This window comes from Centruroides vittatus, unplaced genomic scaffold, assembly GCF_030686945.1.
Source record: "Centruroides vittatus isolate TY-2023 unplaced genomic scaffold, ASM3068694v2 contig_345, whole genome shotgun sequence".
Classification (NCBI taxonomy): domain Eukaryota; kingdom Metazoa; phylum Arthropoda; class Arachnida; order Scorpiones; family Buthidae; genus Centruroides; species Centruroides vittatus.
Window position 1 is genome coordinate 388,819 of NW_027122170.1, and position 17,869 is coordinate 406,687.

At 33.6% G+C, this 17,869-nt stretch overlaps 2 protein-coding genes across 6 annotated transcripts in view; both read left to right on the forward strand.

Annotated features, from left to right (window-relative positions):
* Positions 1 to 9,159: 9,159 nt before the first annotated feature.
* On the forward strand, positions 9,160 to 10,425 carry LOC136974164 (piggyBac transposable element-derived protein 4-like). Its single transcript, XM_067268966.1, has one exon. The coding sequence runs from the start codon at positions 9,160 to 9,162 to the stop codon at positions 10,423 to 10,425; it is 1,266 nt and encodes a 421-aa protein (XP_067125067.1).
* Positions 10,426 to 15,305: 4,880 nt separating this feature from the next.
* Positions 15,306 to 17,869, forward strand: part of LOC136974191 (CUE domain-containing protein 1) — an 88,058-nt gene continuing 85,494 nt past the window's right edge. For all 5 annotated transcript variants that reach the window (XM_067268996.1, XM_067268997.1, XM_067268998.1 and 2 more), the window contains exon 1: positions 15,306 to 15,426. The gene's annotated coding sequence lies outside the window, so the exon portion shown is untranslated. The remainder of the gene's footprint in view (positions 15,427 to 17,869) is intronic.

Sequence of the window (17,869 nt, forward strand, 5' to 3'; positions counted from 1 at the left end):
AGAAGGCCTATGGAAGTAGATTGAAAATATTTTTGGTTAATTAAATACATTACTGTAGTTATACAAGGTATACTGCTTTTGTTTACCTAGTATATCATATACCAAATCTGTTTAATATAGTTGTTTAATTAATTAAATAGGGAAATGGATGGCATCCATCACTTAGACATTCTGCTGAACTAGATTTACATATTTAAACTTTAAAATAAAAAAAATTAAAAATAACCGTGATTTTTGCCTCTGAAAAACATATATATGATGCAAATAAGAGATCCTTGAAAATACACAAAAACAAAGCTTTGCCACTGTACTATATGCAGTAGACCCCCCTATAACACAGTAGATACATTCCATGTTATATAAATCCGTATTGTACAAGTCCCTTAAATATATGAGCCAATCACAGCTCAGCACGTGTGCAGTTTAGGGGCTATGGCTGTTTGAAAGGTTTTCTTCCATAAAATTAATTGATTCTAGACTAATTTGACTCAACATTTCCAAATCACATATAATTTTTTGGGAATAATCCATATAAACTATGCTATAAACGAAACATTGTAGGATTACTTACCGAGTGTGCACTGTTCAATGATGCCATTGCTTGAGCTTGTTTTCATCGTGGAGTGGCTCGTCAAACGGCGGGTGCATGTTTCCTGATCAGCGAATTTTTCACAGAAAAATAACTTAACTTATTAAGTTATTAACAACTTTCGTAATACTAAATCTGGCTCTTTCAATCAAAAAAAGATTGATTATATTGAATGGATAAAATATTTCCAAGAATTTTCCCAGGAATACTTACATAATCAAAAGAATATTCACAAGGAAGATAAAATAGCTTACCAAATTAATCAGGACGAAATAATAAGTGTAGATGAAGTGCAGAAACGAGTTAAGGCATTGAAAATCAAATCAGCTCCAGGTTCAGATAATATTCCGAATTCCTTTATTAAATTGTTACCTCCCAAACTGATTCAATATTTAACTAGAATATTCAATAATATATATTTAAGCGGTATAATTCCAAGTAACTGGAAGGAAGTAGTTTTTACTATGATTTTCAAACATGGCAGCAAAGATGATCCAGCAAATTATAGACCAATTGCATTATTATCCAGTTTCAGGAAAATATTTACAGCAATACTGGCAGAGAAATTTAAACAATGGATAGAAGTGAACAATTACAAGAATCCGACACAATATGCTTATACAGAAAATGGTGGCACTCAGAAAGCTCTATTTGTTTTGCTAGCAATAATCCAAATACAACTATTAAAGAAGAGAGAGAAAATTTTTGCAATTTTTTTGGATTTATCAAAAGCTTATGATTCTGTTAGTATAAAGTTGCTACAAGACAAATTAAATAACTATAATGTAAGTGATTACTTAACTAAGATAATTGGTCAACTATATGGTAATTATAATGTCATTGTCAAGCAAAATAATATATGTTGGAATCCGTTTACGACTAGTAGGGGCTTATTGCAAGGTGATTCCTTATCTCCAATTCTGTTTAATTTCTATCTATTTGATTTAAATAACTGTTTCTCAAGGGAAGAAGATGGGATATATATTGACAATACATGTATGGTGTATTAGTCACCAATGAGAATTATTCAATGCAGATGAAGAAAATCCAGCCTGAATATCAATACCCTTTCTTTTATTTACGGATATATACAGTAATGTGTAATACAGTATAATTACAACTTGACGTCAACCGAGGTTGGAGGTTGTTCGTGTTGATCGCCTGTTCAAAACGTCCGCTTTCGGTAGTCGCTGGTCAGGAAGTGAGTGACCAGTTAAAAGTTCACTTTTTCCTCTTTTTGCGCCCTCTATTGGTCCGAATCGGCACATTGCCGACGGGCTCCACAGTGCTCCCCCCAGTGACAATGATATAGTGATCAGAGGTACCGGGGGTTGAAGCGGATGTGACATCCTGACTGGGTCGTGGTGATTGGTGTTTGCGTCGGAGTGACAGGATGGCTTGTTTTGTTGACCGGTGGATTGGATGTATCGTTTGTGGTTGTATTGATGAATGCTGGTTTGAGCCGATCCACGCTGATGACAGCATCTCTGCCTTTTATTAGTACGGTAAAATGTTTATTGGACTGTGCTATAACTTGGTAAGGGCCATCATATGGGAGCATTCTATTATTGAGGGATGTAAAAAGGTGATAATTTTATCATGTGCAGATGTTTGGACTGGCAAAAAATTGTTCATAATATTGCAGGGGCGCTGAAGGAAGATGGGTGGCTCAAGAGAGTTGTTATTTGTAGGCTGTATGAAGTCGGCTGGTAGACGTAAAGTCGTTCCGTATACCATTTCTGAGCAAGTGCCCCCGACGTCTGGTTTAAACGTGGAACGAAGCCCAAGCAAGACTGTACGGAGGCTTTCTGTCCAACAGTTGTGATTACTGCATTGTAGGGCTTGCTTAAGTGTACGATGAAATCGCTCTACCAGCCCGTTTGATGATGGGTGATAGGGGGTAGTGCGGATTCATTTAATTCCAAGGAGGGCAGTGAGTGACATGAAGAGCTGGGACTAAAACTGTTGCCCCTGGTCGGTTGTTATGATGGAAGGGACTCCAAAACGAGCTACCCACGTTGATATGAACGCCTTTGCCACAGTTTCTGCTGTTATGTCTGGGATTGGTGTGGCCTCTGGCCAACATGTGAATCGGTCGACACATGTAAGGAGGTACATGAATCCTTCTGATGGGGGGAGTGGTCCCACGATGTCCATGTGTACATGGTCGAATCGTTGTTTGGGTAGGTCGAACTGTTGCAATGGGCTTTGAATGTGGTGGTTGATTTTATTCCGCTGACAAGTGATACATGTTCTGCACCACTGATTAGTATCCTTGAGCATGGCTGGCCATACAAAGCATTCCTGAATTAGTTTCCAGGTTGCACGAGTGCCTTGATAGGAGAGATTGTGGACAAAGTCGAAGACTTCACGGCGAAAGTTAATCGGAATGTATGGCCGTATTCTATTATTTGACGTGTCACACATGATCTGTAGTTCGGGATTGAGAGTGAGAGTAGCTGTAAGGAAGATTGTGGGTGGATAGTAGTTTTTTAAGTTCTTCGTCGTTGTTTTGTTCCTGTGCTATTGCGATGAAGTCTAAGGAAGAAGGTAACTGAATGTTGTTGATTCGAGAGAAAGTGTCAGCTACAGTGTTGTGAGCTCCATGAATATGTCTGATGTTGGTGCTGAATTGAGCAATAAAGTCAAGTTGTCGGAGTTGTCGAGAAAAACAGGATGTAGATTTCTTATTGAGGGCGAAGGTCAGTGGTCAATGGTCAGGCAGAATAGTGAATTGTCTTCCTTCAAGGTGATGCCAAAAGTGTTTGATGGATGAATATATGCCAAGGAGCTCTCTGTCATAAGAGCTGTATTTTCGTTCTGTGTTGGATAGCTTGTGAGAGAAGAAGGCAAGCAGTTGTGGGCCTTGGTCAGTATGGCATTGCAGGACGGATCCAATGGCAAGGTCCGATGCGTCGACTATTAAGGAAAGTTTGCTGTCACTCGGTTGGAATGCAAGCGTGGCCGCTTTTTCCAAGTCGGATTTGCACTTGTTGAATGCAGTTGTCATTCCTTCGGTCCACTGGATAGTGCATTTGTCATTTTTCATGCTGCTCTTCAAAACATCATATAGAGGTGCATGGATAGCTGCAGCATTTGGGAGAAAGCGACGGTAAAAATTTAACATTGCCACAAAACGTTGTAGTTCAGCAATTGTTTGTGGTTGTGGAAAATTTTTAATGGTCTGGACTTTCTCAGGTGAAGGTTGTATGCCAGCAGGGGTGATTAGGCATCCGAGAAAAAGTACAGAAGTTTGGCCGAAGGTACATTTTGATGTGTTCAGGGTAAGCCCGTGTTCTTGCAGTCATGTGAAAACTTGACAGGAATGTTGCAGATGTTCATTTTTGTCTACAGATGCAACTAGGACGTCGTCAAAATATGGGACACAGAAGTTAAGTCCACGTAGCACCTGGTGGATAAACTGTTGAAAGGTCTGTCCCGCGTTTCGCAGTCCAAACGGCATGAATAGGTACTCATATAATCCGAACAGCGTAGTTATGGCAGTCTTAGGTACGTCCGCTGGATTGACTGGTATCTGGTGGTATGCTCTTGCCAGATCTAGGGTGAAAAATATCTTCTTTCCATGTAATAATTGCATTGAGGCGGCAATAGTCTCCGCATGGCCGCCAGTCTCCATTTGTGTTTCTTACCATATGTAAGGGACTGGCCCATGCACTCTTTGATGGTTGGATGATCCCCCGTGCCATCATAAACTTGAACTCTTTGCGAGCAGCAAGAAGTGTCTGGAGATAGACGGCGTGGTTTGCTAAACACATGTGGGCCCTGTGTTTCTATGTGATGGTAAACTTGAGCTCTTTGCTTTGGTTTGTCCAAACATGACGAGTTGGTGATATAAGGGAACTGGGCCAATAGTTTGTGATACAGTGAGTCGCCGGACACAACTGTGATGTTGGTGAAGGTTGGTAGTTTTTTGTTGCCATCCCTTTTGATGTAAGTTTGATTGTGGCATCGATCAAACAATTATGTTTTACATCGACAAAGAGGTTGTAATGTTTCAAAAAATCAACGCCCAAGATGGGTTGCGCAATGTCGGCGATGATAAAGGGCCAGCAAAAGGCTCAGCAAAGGTTTAAGTTTATCGTGAGTAACCTGGTTCCATAAGTTGCAATTTGGGTGCTGTTTGCTGCATAGAGGGTGAGTTTTCCTGGTTGTACAGGATGGTCTGTGAATTTTTTTGGTATGACTGATACATCCGCTCCTGTGTTGATCAGAAAGCGAAGTTGAGAAGAAGGGTCGGCCATAAAGATTCTATCGACCTGGCATTTGCTCTCTGTGGCTGCAGGGAGCTGCCCGTCTAGTTTCCCGATCCCTGGAATGAACAAGGTGGGGTGCATTTTTTTGCATTTGCTCCAAAGTTGGTGTGATAGAAGCATAAGCCACCTTCTGGTTCCCTGTAACGGCGTCGCTCACGAGATGGGCTTCGTCTGTGTGAGCCTTGGGGGTTTTGGGAATTGTACCACGGTTGATGTTGATAGCGTGGTGCTCGCACCAGGGCAAAGAGTTTATTCACTTGCGATGCCAAGTCTTGTAGTTGTTTCTCGATCGAGTTGTCAATACAGAATTGCTCCCGTTGACTGATTGGTGTGTGTCTGATGGTGTTAACTTCCTGTATTTTGTCAGCCCTTGTGGTGAGTTGTGGTAAATTTTCAGTTGAGGCCGCTAGAATAGCCTGGATATTCTCCGGAAGTCTGCGGAGCAACAGCGATTTAAGTATATCTTCACTGAAGTGTCCGCTTGCACGGTCACGCATCTTGGTTAGTAAGTGTGACGGGCGCTGGTCGCCCAATTCAAGTCCTTGTAATAATGTTTGCAGTTTAGATGTTTGACTCTCTGCATATATGTTGATCAGTCTTTTTTTTATGGTGTCGTACTTGTTACTTTCGGGAGGTTTAGTTACCAGGTCGTGCACCGATTCTAAAATATCCGACTCTAGTGTTGAGATTATGTAATAGTATTTGGTTGTATCGGCGGATATGTTAGCGATGGCGAACTGAGCTTCAAGTTGAGCCAGAGAGAGGGATTGCTCTTCCAAAATGGAGGTGGTTTGACTGCCACTCGAGAAATTTGCAGAATGCCGGCTGACTCCATTATATCGGTTGATGGAAGTTTTCGAAAATAAAGGTATAGAATTGTCACTGACCTTATTAAATTACAGAGAATAGTTAAGTTTCATTCTTCTACTCTTGTGGTTGTACGATGGAGATGGATTATCATTGTGAGGCACGTGTCTTCTTTGTTTGGGTCACCGGTTATGGTGTATTAGTCACCGATGAGAATTATTCGATGCAGATGAAGAAAATCCAGCCAGAATATTTTATTTACGGATATATACAGTAATGTGTAATACAGTATAATTACAACTTGACGTTGGCTAAGGTTGGAAGTTGTTCGTGTTGATTGCCTGTTCAAAACGTCCGCATTCGGTAGTCGCTGGTCAGGGAGTGAGTGACCAGTTCAAAGTTCACTTTTTCCTCTTTTTTGCACCCTCTATCAGTCCAAATCGGCACATTGCTGACAGGCGCCACACATGTATACACTCAGTGTCATGTGCAGACGATATCATAGTACTGGCTCCTACCGCTGTGGCACTAAAAAGGAAGATTCTCCAGATAGTTGAATATTTAGATACTTTAAAAGTCAAAATAAATCCTGATAAATCAGAAATCATGGTTTCAGAAATGGAAATAATCTTACAAAACGAGCTAAATCCTTTTATATCAAAAATAAAAAAATTAAAATTGTTAATGAGAAAAAATTTCTGGGTATATTCTTTACATTTAACTTATCATTTAGTAGGCATTACAAATATATTACTGCAAAGTCCAGAAATCTAATGAGTAATTTAATAGCTCTATGCTGTAAGGCAAAAATAAGAAATATCAAAACTCATTTTCAGCTCTTCGTTGCAATAGTAATAAACGCATTATGCTATGCCGCTCCAATCTGGAGTCTAAACAATTTCTATGATTATTATAATACAACACCTTAATTTTGCTGAGAATTAGATATTTTAATCACAAACGCTTTCAACCTGATTAACAGGCCATCTTCAGGTCTACAAAAAACAATAATGGAACAGAAACGTTCCATGTATAGAATATAAATATTTAAATCAAAATTTTAGAACAAAAATTTAAAAAATATACAATAGAGACGGAATAAAATATAAAATTAAAATATACAAGAGAATAAATAAAAATAAACTAAAAAATATAATATACATAATAAATCTTCCCATAACTGATTCTAGCATGAGTTTTCAGTGAATTTTTTAATCATGTATTTCCACGCCGACGACAGGCTCTCAGCATCTCTCACATTCAAACACCCTTCCCGTAGCCTACTCCTATATATTTCAATCTTCTCCTCTGTCATTGATAAAGTGGGGGAAGATACTGGTTTTATAATCGTTGCCTCGTCCCATTTTACTATCGAACCTTGGACTTGCGACATTTGTGACAAAACTGTGGTATTGGATCCTTTTTTTTACGTTATACCAATGTTCTTTTAGCCTTACTCCTAAGCTCCTGTTGGTGACGCCGATGTAGTCTTTCTTAACATCTAGCTGGATGTTTTCATAAGGAACTTTATAGACCCCTGGTTTCTCTTCTGTCTTTATTCTATTCTTATCATTTCTCAATATCTTATATAAATTTGGGGCTCTTTTTAAATTCATCCTTGCTTGTTTCTTATTAGCACTATTCATAAAGAAGTGGCTAATAAGAAACAAGCAAGGATGAATTTAAAAAGAGCCCCAAATTTATATAAGATATTGAGAAATGATAAGAATAGAATAAAGACAGAAGAGAAACCAGGGGTCTATAAAGTTCCTTATGAAAACATCCAGCTAGATGTTAAGAAAGACTACATCGGCGTCACCAACAGGAGCTTAGGAGTAAGGCTAAAAGAACATTGGTATAACGTAAAAAAAAGGATCCAATACCACAGTTTTGTCACAAATGTCGCAAGTCCAAGGTTCGATAGTAAAATGGGACGAGGCAACGATTATAAAACCAGTATCTTCCCCCACTTTATCAATGACAGAGGAGAAGATTGAAATATATAGGAGTAGGCTACGGGAAGGGTGTTTGAATGTGAGAGATGCTGAGAGCCTGTCGTCGGCGTGGAAATACATGATTAAAAAATTCACTGAGTCGAACGGGTCTGACAGTACCCGGCGCGAACTTTAGTTAAAATTTTTTAATATTGAATATTTTCCAAAAAATCTGAAAAAATTAATATTCTTCTAACTTTCTATCCCGATTAACATGCTGTTAAATATTTTTGAATAACAACGCTCATTTTTGAGAAAAAAAATACTTTGGGTCTGTCAGACCCATGCGACTCATGATGGGGGTAAAAAAAAAACGTTTAATTTGTCGCCGTTGCCGATAGCGAGTGTCGCAATAACTTTATCGCATTTAAGTTGTCGCGCGGTGTTTATTAAATCCTATCATATCGTTATTTATTTGTATATTTAAATTTTTGTTTTTTTTGTTATAATATTGTTTTTAAAAGTAATGTCTAATTACTTTTTAATTAATTTAATTATTTTTTATTCTTATCATATAATTTTTATTTATCACTTTTATAATTAATTTATGATTATTCCTCGTATATTGGGCGATGCAAGTTGGCTTTTTTCACTTTTACTAAGTAATCAGAAACTTGTGAAAACAGTCTAGCTATAAAATTCCAAAAAATGTCCTGCCCCCTCGGAAATGATCTTGGTAATCGAATTTACACAATCGCTATAAATTCTTTTGTTTTAATCGCGTTATAAGCTATAAATTGCTAATTAAATGTTCGACAGTGTTCAGATGAGTAAACATGTTTTTAAAATTGTTTAGCAATGAATATTTCCTGGAAACTCCATTTTCCTATAGTAAGTCTATGGAATATCTAGTTGTGAATTTTAGTATTATTTTAAATTTGTATTAAAAAAAAATTAAACACCGTAAACTGTAATATATTTACTGTACTGTAGTAATAAACCGGCCTTTATATCTGAATCGGTATCAATTTTCTTTTTTGATTATTTTTCACAATACAGTGTAATCTAAATAACACATGATTTGTTTACATTTGTTTATTCCTTTTTTTTTTATTTGTCGGGACGCTTTTCAGTACTTTGCCCTTTTTCTGTCAAGTTTATTTTGTTTAATGTATATTCTCATATACTTTAAACAAAATAAAGCCGTCAGAAGAGATCGGTGTGTCATTAAATCACTTTTATGGCGTTTTTAGTTCATTTCTGCTTCTGAGTTAGACTAGTACATTCAAGAAGACCTGTCGAGTAGTGAGAGGAGAATTCTGGTTTTAGTCGTTAGAACTCGTTTTCTGAAAATATCGGATAGCCTCAGTTCTAGACATGTTGAGACAGATATGCCAACTGAAACAGATTTGCAGGAGAGCAACCGAGTTAGCTCCTGATTGGTCGGCCAACAGATCTAAAAACTGTATATAAGGCAATGCCACCGTTGAAACTAGGAGAAACAAGCCTGGCCTAATAGACTATATTTGAGTGCCTTGTCTATAGTAAAGTAAAAATGTACGGAGATTTTATGATCGATTCAGAGATCGAGAATATAGTATATGAAGATGCTTCTTCGGAAGAAGAATGTGATTTTGTAGAAGTTAGATCTGAGAATACAGACACCGAGCAAGAGGAAAACGAAGATATATCAGAAGTAGGCTCACCTGCAGTTGCCTCATCATCACAAGTAGCAGCCTCGTCATCACAAACAGGTGAGCATTGTTTTTTCCTAGCTCGCGATGGAACCAGATGGAGTATGTGGGAATATCCTGCAACGAAGACAAGAAGAGAGAACTTGATTTATCTTATACCTGGTCCCATTGGAGAGGCTACAAACGCAAGGTCTATTTTTGAATGTTGGAATCTGTTCGTAACAGATGATATTTTAGATATCATAGTCATACACACAAATCAACAAATACAAAAAGTACAACCGCATTACGAAAGAGAACGTGATGCAAATACAACAGATCTGCAGGAAATAAAAGCACTAATCGGATTATTTTACCTTGCTGCGTATAAAAAGGTAAATCGCTGTCACGTTAACGAAATGTGGACAACGGACGGTACAGGATTCGAAATCGCAAGAACGGCCATGTCGGAGAGACGTTTTCGTTTTTTGTTAGCAAATCTCCGATTTGATGATAAACAGACGCGAGGTGAAAGACTAAAGTTTGATAAATTAGCAGCAGTCCGAACTTTTTTAGATGTATTTACGAATAATTGTATAAAGAATTACAATGTATCGGAATACTGTACCGTAGATGAGAAACTGGAAGGATTCAGAGGGCGGTGCGGATTCCGCCAGTATATACCAAGTAAACCAAATAAATACGGTATAAAAATATTCTTGCTAGTAGACAGTAAAACATTTTATACGCACAATTTAGAGGTTTACTGCGGAAAACAGCCCGATGGACCCTTCTCAGTATCGAATTCTGCGGACAGTGTAGTGAAAAGATTAACTAGGCCTATTGTTAACAGCGGCCGTAATATAACTACCGATAACTGGTTCACCAGTTTCAGTTTGGCTACAGATTTATTGCAAGACAAATTAACGCTAGTTGGTACCATCAGAAAAAATAGAAAAGAAATTCCTGCAGAATTTTTAAATATAAAAAATAGAAAAGTAAACAGTAGTAAGTTTGCATTTACTAAAGCGATCACTTTGGTCTCCTATGTGCCGAAAAAAAGTAAAAATGTATTGCTTTTGTCGTCATTACATCATAGTGAAGAAATTGATCGGGAAAATTTTCTAAAGAAAATCGATTTTCTTTAAAAATTAGACTGAAATCGATTTGTTTTGAGATTTTATCAGAAACATATTACAGTTTACGACTGGTCAATTTAAATTAAAATACAAATTTAAAATAAAAATTAAATTTTAATTCGGCGATTGCAGTGGCGTAGCGTAGTGAGAGCGGCAAAATTTCACAATAAATAATATCATCTTGTAAAAATACCTAAATAAGAGGGCAGGGAAATTTTCCTCCGCCCCAGGCGGCTGACACCCACGCTACGTCACTGGGCGATTGTCTAACGTTTGTTTACATTATAACCTTGATTTACGTGGAGGGTAGTTCTAATCTCAGTCAATTCCCACCAGACAATTTTGAAACGATGCTTACACGTTCATACGAAATATAACAACTAGAAGTTAGCTAATTAGACCCTAAACATTAAGGAATTAGATATAAGAAAAATAATTACAACTACGCGACAATCATATCGCATAGCTATAATTATTCTATAATCTAATAATTCAGATTAATCTGATAAAAATACTTTTAATTATAATCTGCTTTTATTATTTATTCATTTTTCATCGCGGCACAACAAAACAAACCTGAAAAGTTAGCCCGATCTACATAAGTAATTATGAATGAAATCGCTGCGTTTGATCGCGTTGCGACTGTTTTGTCGCGCGATACACAAAGCGCGACAAAAAACTTTAAAACTAAATTAAGATAATACAAATTGTGAAAATTATAAAATTTTTGATAATTGCATTTTGATAACATTCAGATATTGATATGCATGCCTTTTTACAGTTTTATTGTGTGAATATTTTATATTATAAAAAAAACAAATTACAGAATCGACAACATGTCATTAATTGCCGAATTTTTGATGGGCCCCTCATTATTTTTTCGATCGATTCATTTCGTGCAGAGAAAACATTTATATCTAAACTATCAACAAAGAATTTTGATAAATTGAATAATATTTTGACCGATGTCAATTTTTGAATTAGGTGATCGAGTTAAGCCTAACACACGACTATATCACATTAAAAATTAAAAATAAAATTCCTGTGTGAAAATCTAACAAAACTATCTGTTAAATCTTAAAGATGACATTCTAATGAGTAAAACAAAATAAAACAGTTGTCAATTAGTCGATTTTAAACCCAAAAATAAGCATTTTTTAATAGAGCCATAAAACAATTAACGTTTATTGACTCTCGCGAAAGGGGGTAACGCGAAATCTATTTTAAAAATTTTTAGCAGTAGTACTGAATTTCTACTGACTTCACACGAATGAGTGAACTTTCTTCCCCATTTGAAAACAAACCCGATGATTATCGGTGAAACGTCAGATAACTTACAGCGAGTTGAAATTTGATATGTTTATTATTTTGTGATTTTTTCATCAAATTACGTAAAAATAAATATTAAAAAGACAATTTCGTCAATACAGAAGTAATTTATACTACTAGATAGAAAACAAAGCGTAGAATTTAACGAAAAAATTGTAGTTCCTCTACGCGATAGAAAAAATTTATTAATTTCAAAATAAAAATGACGGGTCTGACAGACCCATGCGACCTAAGTAAGAGAACGATTCCTAGCGACTCACGGAGGGTTAAAAAATTCACTGAAAACTCATGCTAGAATCAGTTATGGGAAGATTTATTATGTATATTATATTTTTTAGTTTATTTTTATTTATTCTCTTGTATATTTTAATTTTATATTTTATTCCGTCTCTATTGTATATTTTTTAAATTTTTGTTCTAAAATTTTGATTTAAATATTTATATTCTATACATGGAACGTTTCTGTTCCATTATCATTTTTTGTAGACCTGAAGATGGCCTGTTAATCAGGTTGAAAGCATTTGTGATTAAAATATCTAATTCTCAGCAAAATTAAGGTGTTGTATTATAGTGGTTTACTTGCTGAGCACTTTTACTGTTATAATTTCTATGATTTTGAAAAAATCCAAAATATATTCATTCGAAAAACGTTTCAATTAGAATACAATACGCCAGGTAGTGCACTGCACTTGGAACTTAAGAGATTCAAACTTAGTACTATTCTGGTAAAAAGATATATTAATTGGCTTCAAAAAATAATTAATGCAGAAGATTTGTCATCTAAACTAATGTACTTATTATACAATAGATCTAGAAATATAAACATTCAACGAAATCGGATAACTCAATTATCAAAGATTTTCAATGCTTACGGATTTTCGATAGAACTAGTATTTGAGTATCTCAAAAATGATGACCAACAAATCAGTCAATTACTATATAAAACCATGGAACATTCAATAAGCCAGGATAATGAAGATATAAGAAAAAGAAAAAATAACTCACACTATAATATAATCCTTAACTACCCTTATATCAACAACCATATGCTTTCAAATATCCCATTTAATGTTAAAAAGTTTTTCATTCAGTTAAGACAATCAAAAAGGTCATTATTATAAATAAATACATTGAATATAATCAATGTACCTGCTCCAAGTGTGGAAAAAACTTATCAAAACTACACTAAATCTACGGATGTAATGAGAAGGAAGAACAAGATTTAAATATTATCAAGGATCAAAGTTATAACCAAAAGACAGAAATTGATATGTATAGAAAACTAGATAAAGTCAATAGTAATGACATCTATGGTCTGCATAATATTGTCAATAGGTTATTAAGGCAATGTGTTAATAGTTAATTAAGCCTTATGGCTAATTAATAAATTGAAAGGTATACAATGTTAAAGGATACCTAAAAAAAAAATATATATACACCTATCCCTCAATTTACACGGAAGATAGGTTCCTGAGAAAAACATGTAAATCGAATTTGTATCTTTTTGAATGTAAAATCGTGTAAATCGAAAAGTATGCAAAAAACACATAATTTCATTGTTTATTAATTATGAATTTTTTTCAATTTTTTAAAGGTACATAAATCAAACAAAAATATTGAAAGGCAAAAAAATATATATATTCTTTTATTAATTAAATACAAAGTACAAAGGAACAAAAAATAAAATCTGAAAGATTCATAAAAATGTAATGTAATGTAAAAAATGTAATTAAAAATAATGTAATCGTTTGTTACTTATGAATATGAAAAATTAAAATTTTCTGGTTTAAAACTATGTGCAACGAATGCAACTTCGTGTGTATGGGGGAGTACCCTATATCGGTTTATCGGTTACTATTTGACGGATTGAAATAAAACTGTCACCTAGTATCCTAAATATCAACTATAACATATAATTAAGGTGGATTGGAATATAGATGTAGATTAGAGTTAAAAATTGTTCTTTTTGATCATAGCCAGTTTATTTTCTACATATATTTTTTAAACCGTGTAAAAGCGAAAACGTGTAAAAAAAGTACCGTGTAAAACGAGGGATAGGTGTATATATAATTTTTATGACCATTGAATAATAAATGTTTTTTAGTAGGTCCAGTTCTCATTTAAACTCAATGGTTTGTACAATACCCGCTATTGGTCCAGATTTGACCAATCCTGTCACGACACAAGTCGGCGATGATGTTTTACCATGTTATACGAGTCTCTTTTAGCATGTTATATGAACACAATCGCAATTTTTTCACTATGTTATACAAATCTGTGTTATATGAACCCATGTTATAGGAGGGGGTCTACTGTACATCAAATTTTTTGCTTAAGGGCCCAAGAGTTCTAGTTAAGCCACAGCTATAATGTTGGAAAGGTGTTTGAGTTTATCAAATTTATGTAATAATTTTATTTGTTTTTGTAATTTGTACAAAATTAATGAATAATCTTCACAAAAATTCCTCACATGTAAATTTAGTCACATTTGGTAAATTTTTCATATCCTTCTGGTGCAAAATTTTTATAAAAAATTTTGAAGAAATGTTTGAACTGAATTCAGGAACCTTTTTTAATACACTAGAGACTAGACTCTTGCTAGTCTGGCTACTCCTTGCACAGAAGAGCGCCAGAAGCAAGAATGCCAGATTACAGAGAGCATTAGACCTAAAGGCTATGGATGACACGATCCATCACCCTTCCATGCAGATTACTTTTCAAGGCAGGCAAGCAAATAATATCACACACTGATGCACAATATCGTATACAGAAACGAAACCCAAGTTTTGTTTCTGTGTACAGTTTTCTCGAAAACAAAAGTACTCAGGCGATATGCCAAATAAGAGGCCATTCATAAACAACGTCCACACCAGAAGAGAGGGAGGAGATTATGACAAGTCGGGCAAAGCCATACAATGCAAAGGGGAGGGGTCAAGCTAACAGAAACACGAATAAACTGGAATTAAGGGAAAGGGGCATAAAAATTTTTTTTATAATGTAGACAGCCCTGATTGCCAGGATTAGCAAAAGTATACTGAATTTCATTAAAAGTTCTAAAAAATAGTTGAGTTTTTATTTAATATGTGAAATACATACTAATGGCACATAGCTATATTAAGTTAATTATAAAATGTGTATTACAACATATAAATGTTTTGGAATTTATTAAAATTTAATTATTTGTCACGTTTTGCAGATTATTCAAGTGTCACGAATAACTATCATGCGTGAAACATAAGACCGCATGTTCTTTCATTTAACTTGTCATGGGTAACCTATCTCATTTATTTTACAACTGTTTATAGGTCAACAGAACGGACGAACGAATTCGTACGGATCGTGATCATACGTCAATCCACATTCGTGATGTGGCTCTCACGAGATAAACCGACATTTTTAAATGAATATTTTATCCCAATACTAAATTTAACACTAAACAGATTATAATATTTAATAAAACTAATTTAAAATCCGTTTTAAAATAACGAATAAAAAGTAAATTACGAAATACCAACGAGAGAAGCAGACGACTTCTTCTTAATATCGTTAACGAGTTCCACCTGGTGTCGAAAATACTAACTAATAAATTCTCTGCAGTCGGTCTATCAAGCAAGCCATTTCATTCAGAAATAAGGTTTAAAATGCTTATCTGACAACTTATTTCGCTGGAATTTCATTAAGGTAGGACGAGTAATCGTCTCTGATGAATTCGTTTACGTATTTATTATATTAAATTCGGTAAATATAACCGAAATGATCGTTTTCTAGGCCTAACTATATTACTTGTGATGCGTAGTCTCCATATAGGAATTTAATATATAAATTTTCTTAAATGGATAGAAATATTTGCCTTTATTTAATTATAAGATAATTAAATGTAGGAAAATAAGGAACAGATAAGTTTCCTTAATTATAATTTATACTTTTGGAATTTTAAAGTTAATATTTTATATATTAAGGCATTGAGTGAGTGGATTTTGCTCTTATAATTTTTTGTTTATATATAATTAATTAATTATTTTACAGTGATAAATAATTGTATACTTGATTTAAATGCTTAAAAATATAATTTAAATGTAAATAAATTAAAACTTTTTATTATTATTATGAAATTGATTATATAATGTATATATACTTGACAGATATTTTAGTTTTCCAGTTAATATTAAAATAAAATACATAAAAAATATATATGTTAATAATGCATGAGCATACCTTTATTTTGTAGTTATTTATGTTAAATATGTAATTTAAGTATTAAAAAAATGTATAAAGGTATTAAAATTTTTATAAAGTTGTGACGTTACAGTTTATCTGTTTTGCTGAGAGTTTACTTTTAAATCAATATTACAAATAAAATATCTAGAAAAAATAAAATAGTGTTTTATTATGATGTATATATATGTATTTGTATTCAGTGATGCATGTAGAGGGGGTCCATTGCGCCCTGGCACCTCCCAAAGAAAGGGAAAAATAACAAAATTTTCCCAAAAGTCTTTTTTCCTAATTAAAATATTTTTTTCTAATTAAATCTTTTTTTCCTAATTAAAATATTTTTTTATTTGTATTGTGTCATGTCTTCTGTTTCTACACTATTAATGAATTAGCAATTACATAAGGTGAGAATTTTATTGAATTCTCATTAAAAAAATTTTTTATCTGTTCAACTCTGCTCCCCTAAGATTAAATCCACTGTACTGTACCTATTAAATGTGTAACAATGTAATTTAAACATTGAAAGAAAACAAGAAAATTTTATATTATGAATATTTGTATATTAAATATAGGTTACATCAGTATTAAAATTTTAACTTGTATTTGAGATGATGAAAAATGTTCGATTTTTTTTTTTTTTTTGTTTTTTTCTTTCTTTTAATATAATACAACTATAAATATCATGTTTGAGGTCATAAAGTATAAACATATTTTCTGTTGAAATAAAAAGAGTATTATTCAATGCCTGTTTGTTTTGTTAATAGAACTATTATTGTTGTTGTAAGACAGTTTATAAAACTTCATTTTCTATTAAAGTATGTTTTTGAACTTTGAAATGAAAACATTGTGATTAATTTATTTATTCCAGAAAATTAACAGATAAATTTATCATTTAAATTAAAAACAATTTGATTGTTTTATAGTCAATGTCATTCTGTTAATTTTATTTTTCTACTCTTCTTTAATTTTAAATATTTTTGCTTAATAACCATTTACAAAATTTTATATGATGGAATAATGTAAAAGATTTTGACTGTTATTTGTTAATTTTAATTAAAACATTTAAGTAAAATATCAAATATATGATGCTAATTAATATTATTATGTTATAAAATAAATATTTAAGTAATTATTATAAAATTAAAATATGACAGTATGTAACAATAAATCAGGGCTGTGGAGTTGGAGTCGGGAGGAATTTCTGGCCAGAGGAGTCTGAGTCGGAAAAAATTGTCGATCCAACTCTCTCATTTTAAATTTGCTTTAGTTTTTATATTTAAATGAAAGAAAATTTATTATATATTTATTAATTTTTAAAAATCTTTTTATATTTTGTTATAATTCATTTATTTTAAATACAAAATGCATCAATTTAATTTATTAAATATGTCGTGTTCTTTGTAGTGTTTATGTTTAGTATAATAATTTAACTACTAAACACACTATAGAGCTAGTGGAAGGAACGGCGAAACTAGATTGAGGCGCCTCTAGCGGCGACGCCGGGTAACAGAATCGGGTCTACAAAGGCAGCATTAGTGTTGTTTCACCTAGTACTTTTGTACTAATCTAATATCTTTTTACTTGTTCCAGTACCAAGATACCCAACACCATTTTCCTAGTACTATTTATGAAATCCTAATATCTTTCCTTTCAATTTAGTACCTTTCAAAACATTCATTTTAATTTTATATTTCTATATTTTTCTACTTCACTTTGGCAGTAAATAGATGTTTTTATTATAAATCATACACTATAAATCATACACGTACTCAGCAGAATTAAATAAAAAACTTAAACCAACACCTTAATGTTCGCTGAGAGATTTTTAATGTAACGAACGTTTTTGGTCTATTCAATAGACCATCATCAGGTTAGAACATACGAAAATGGAATACATTATAAATGGAAC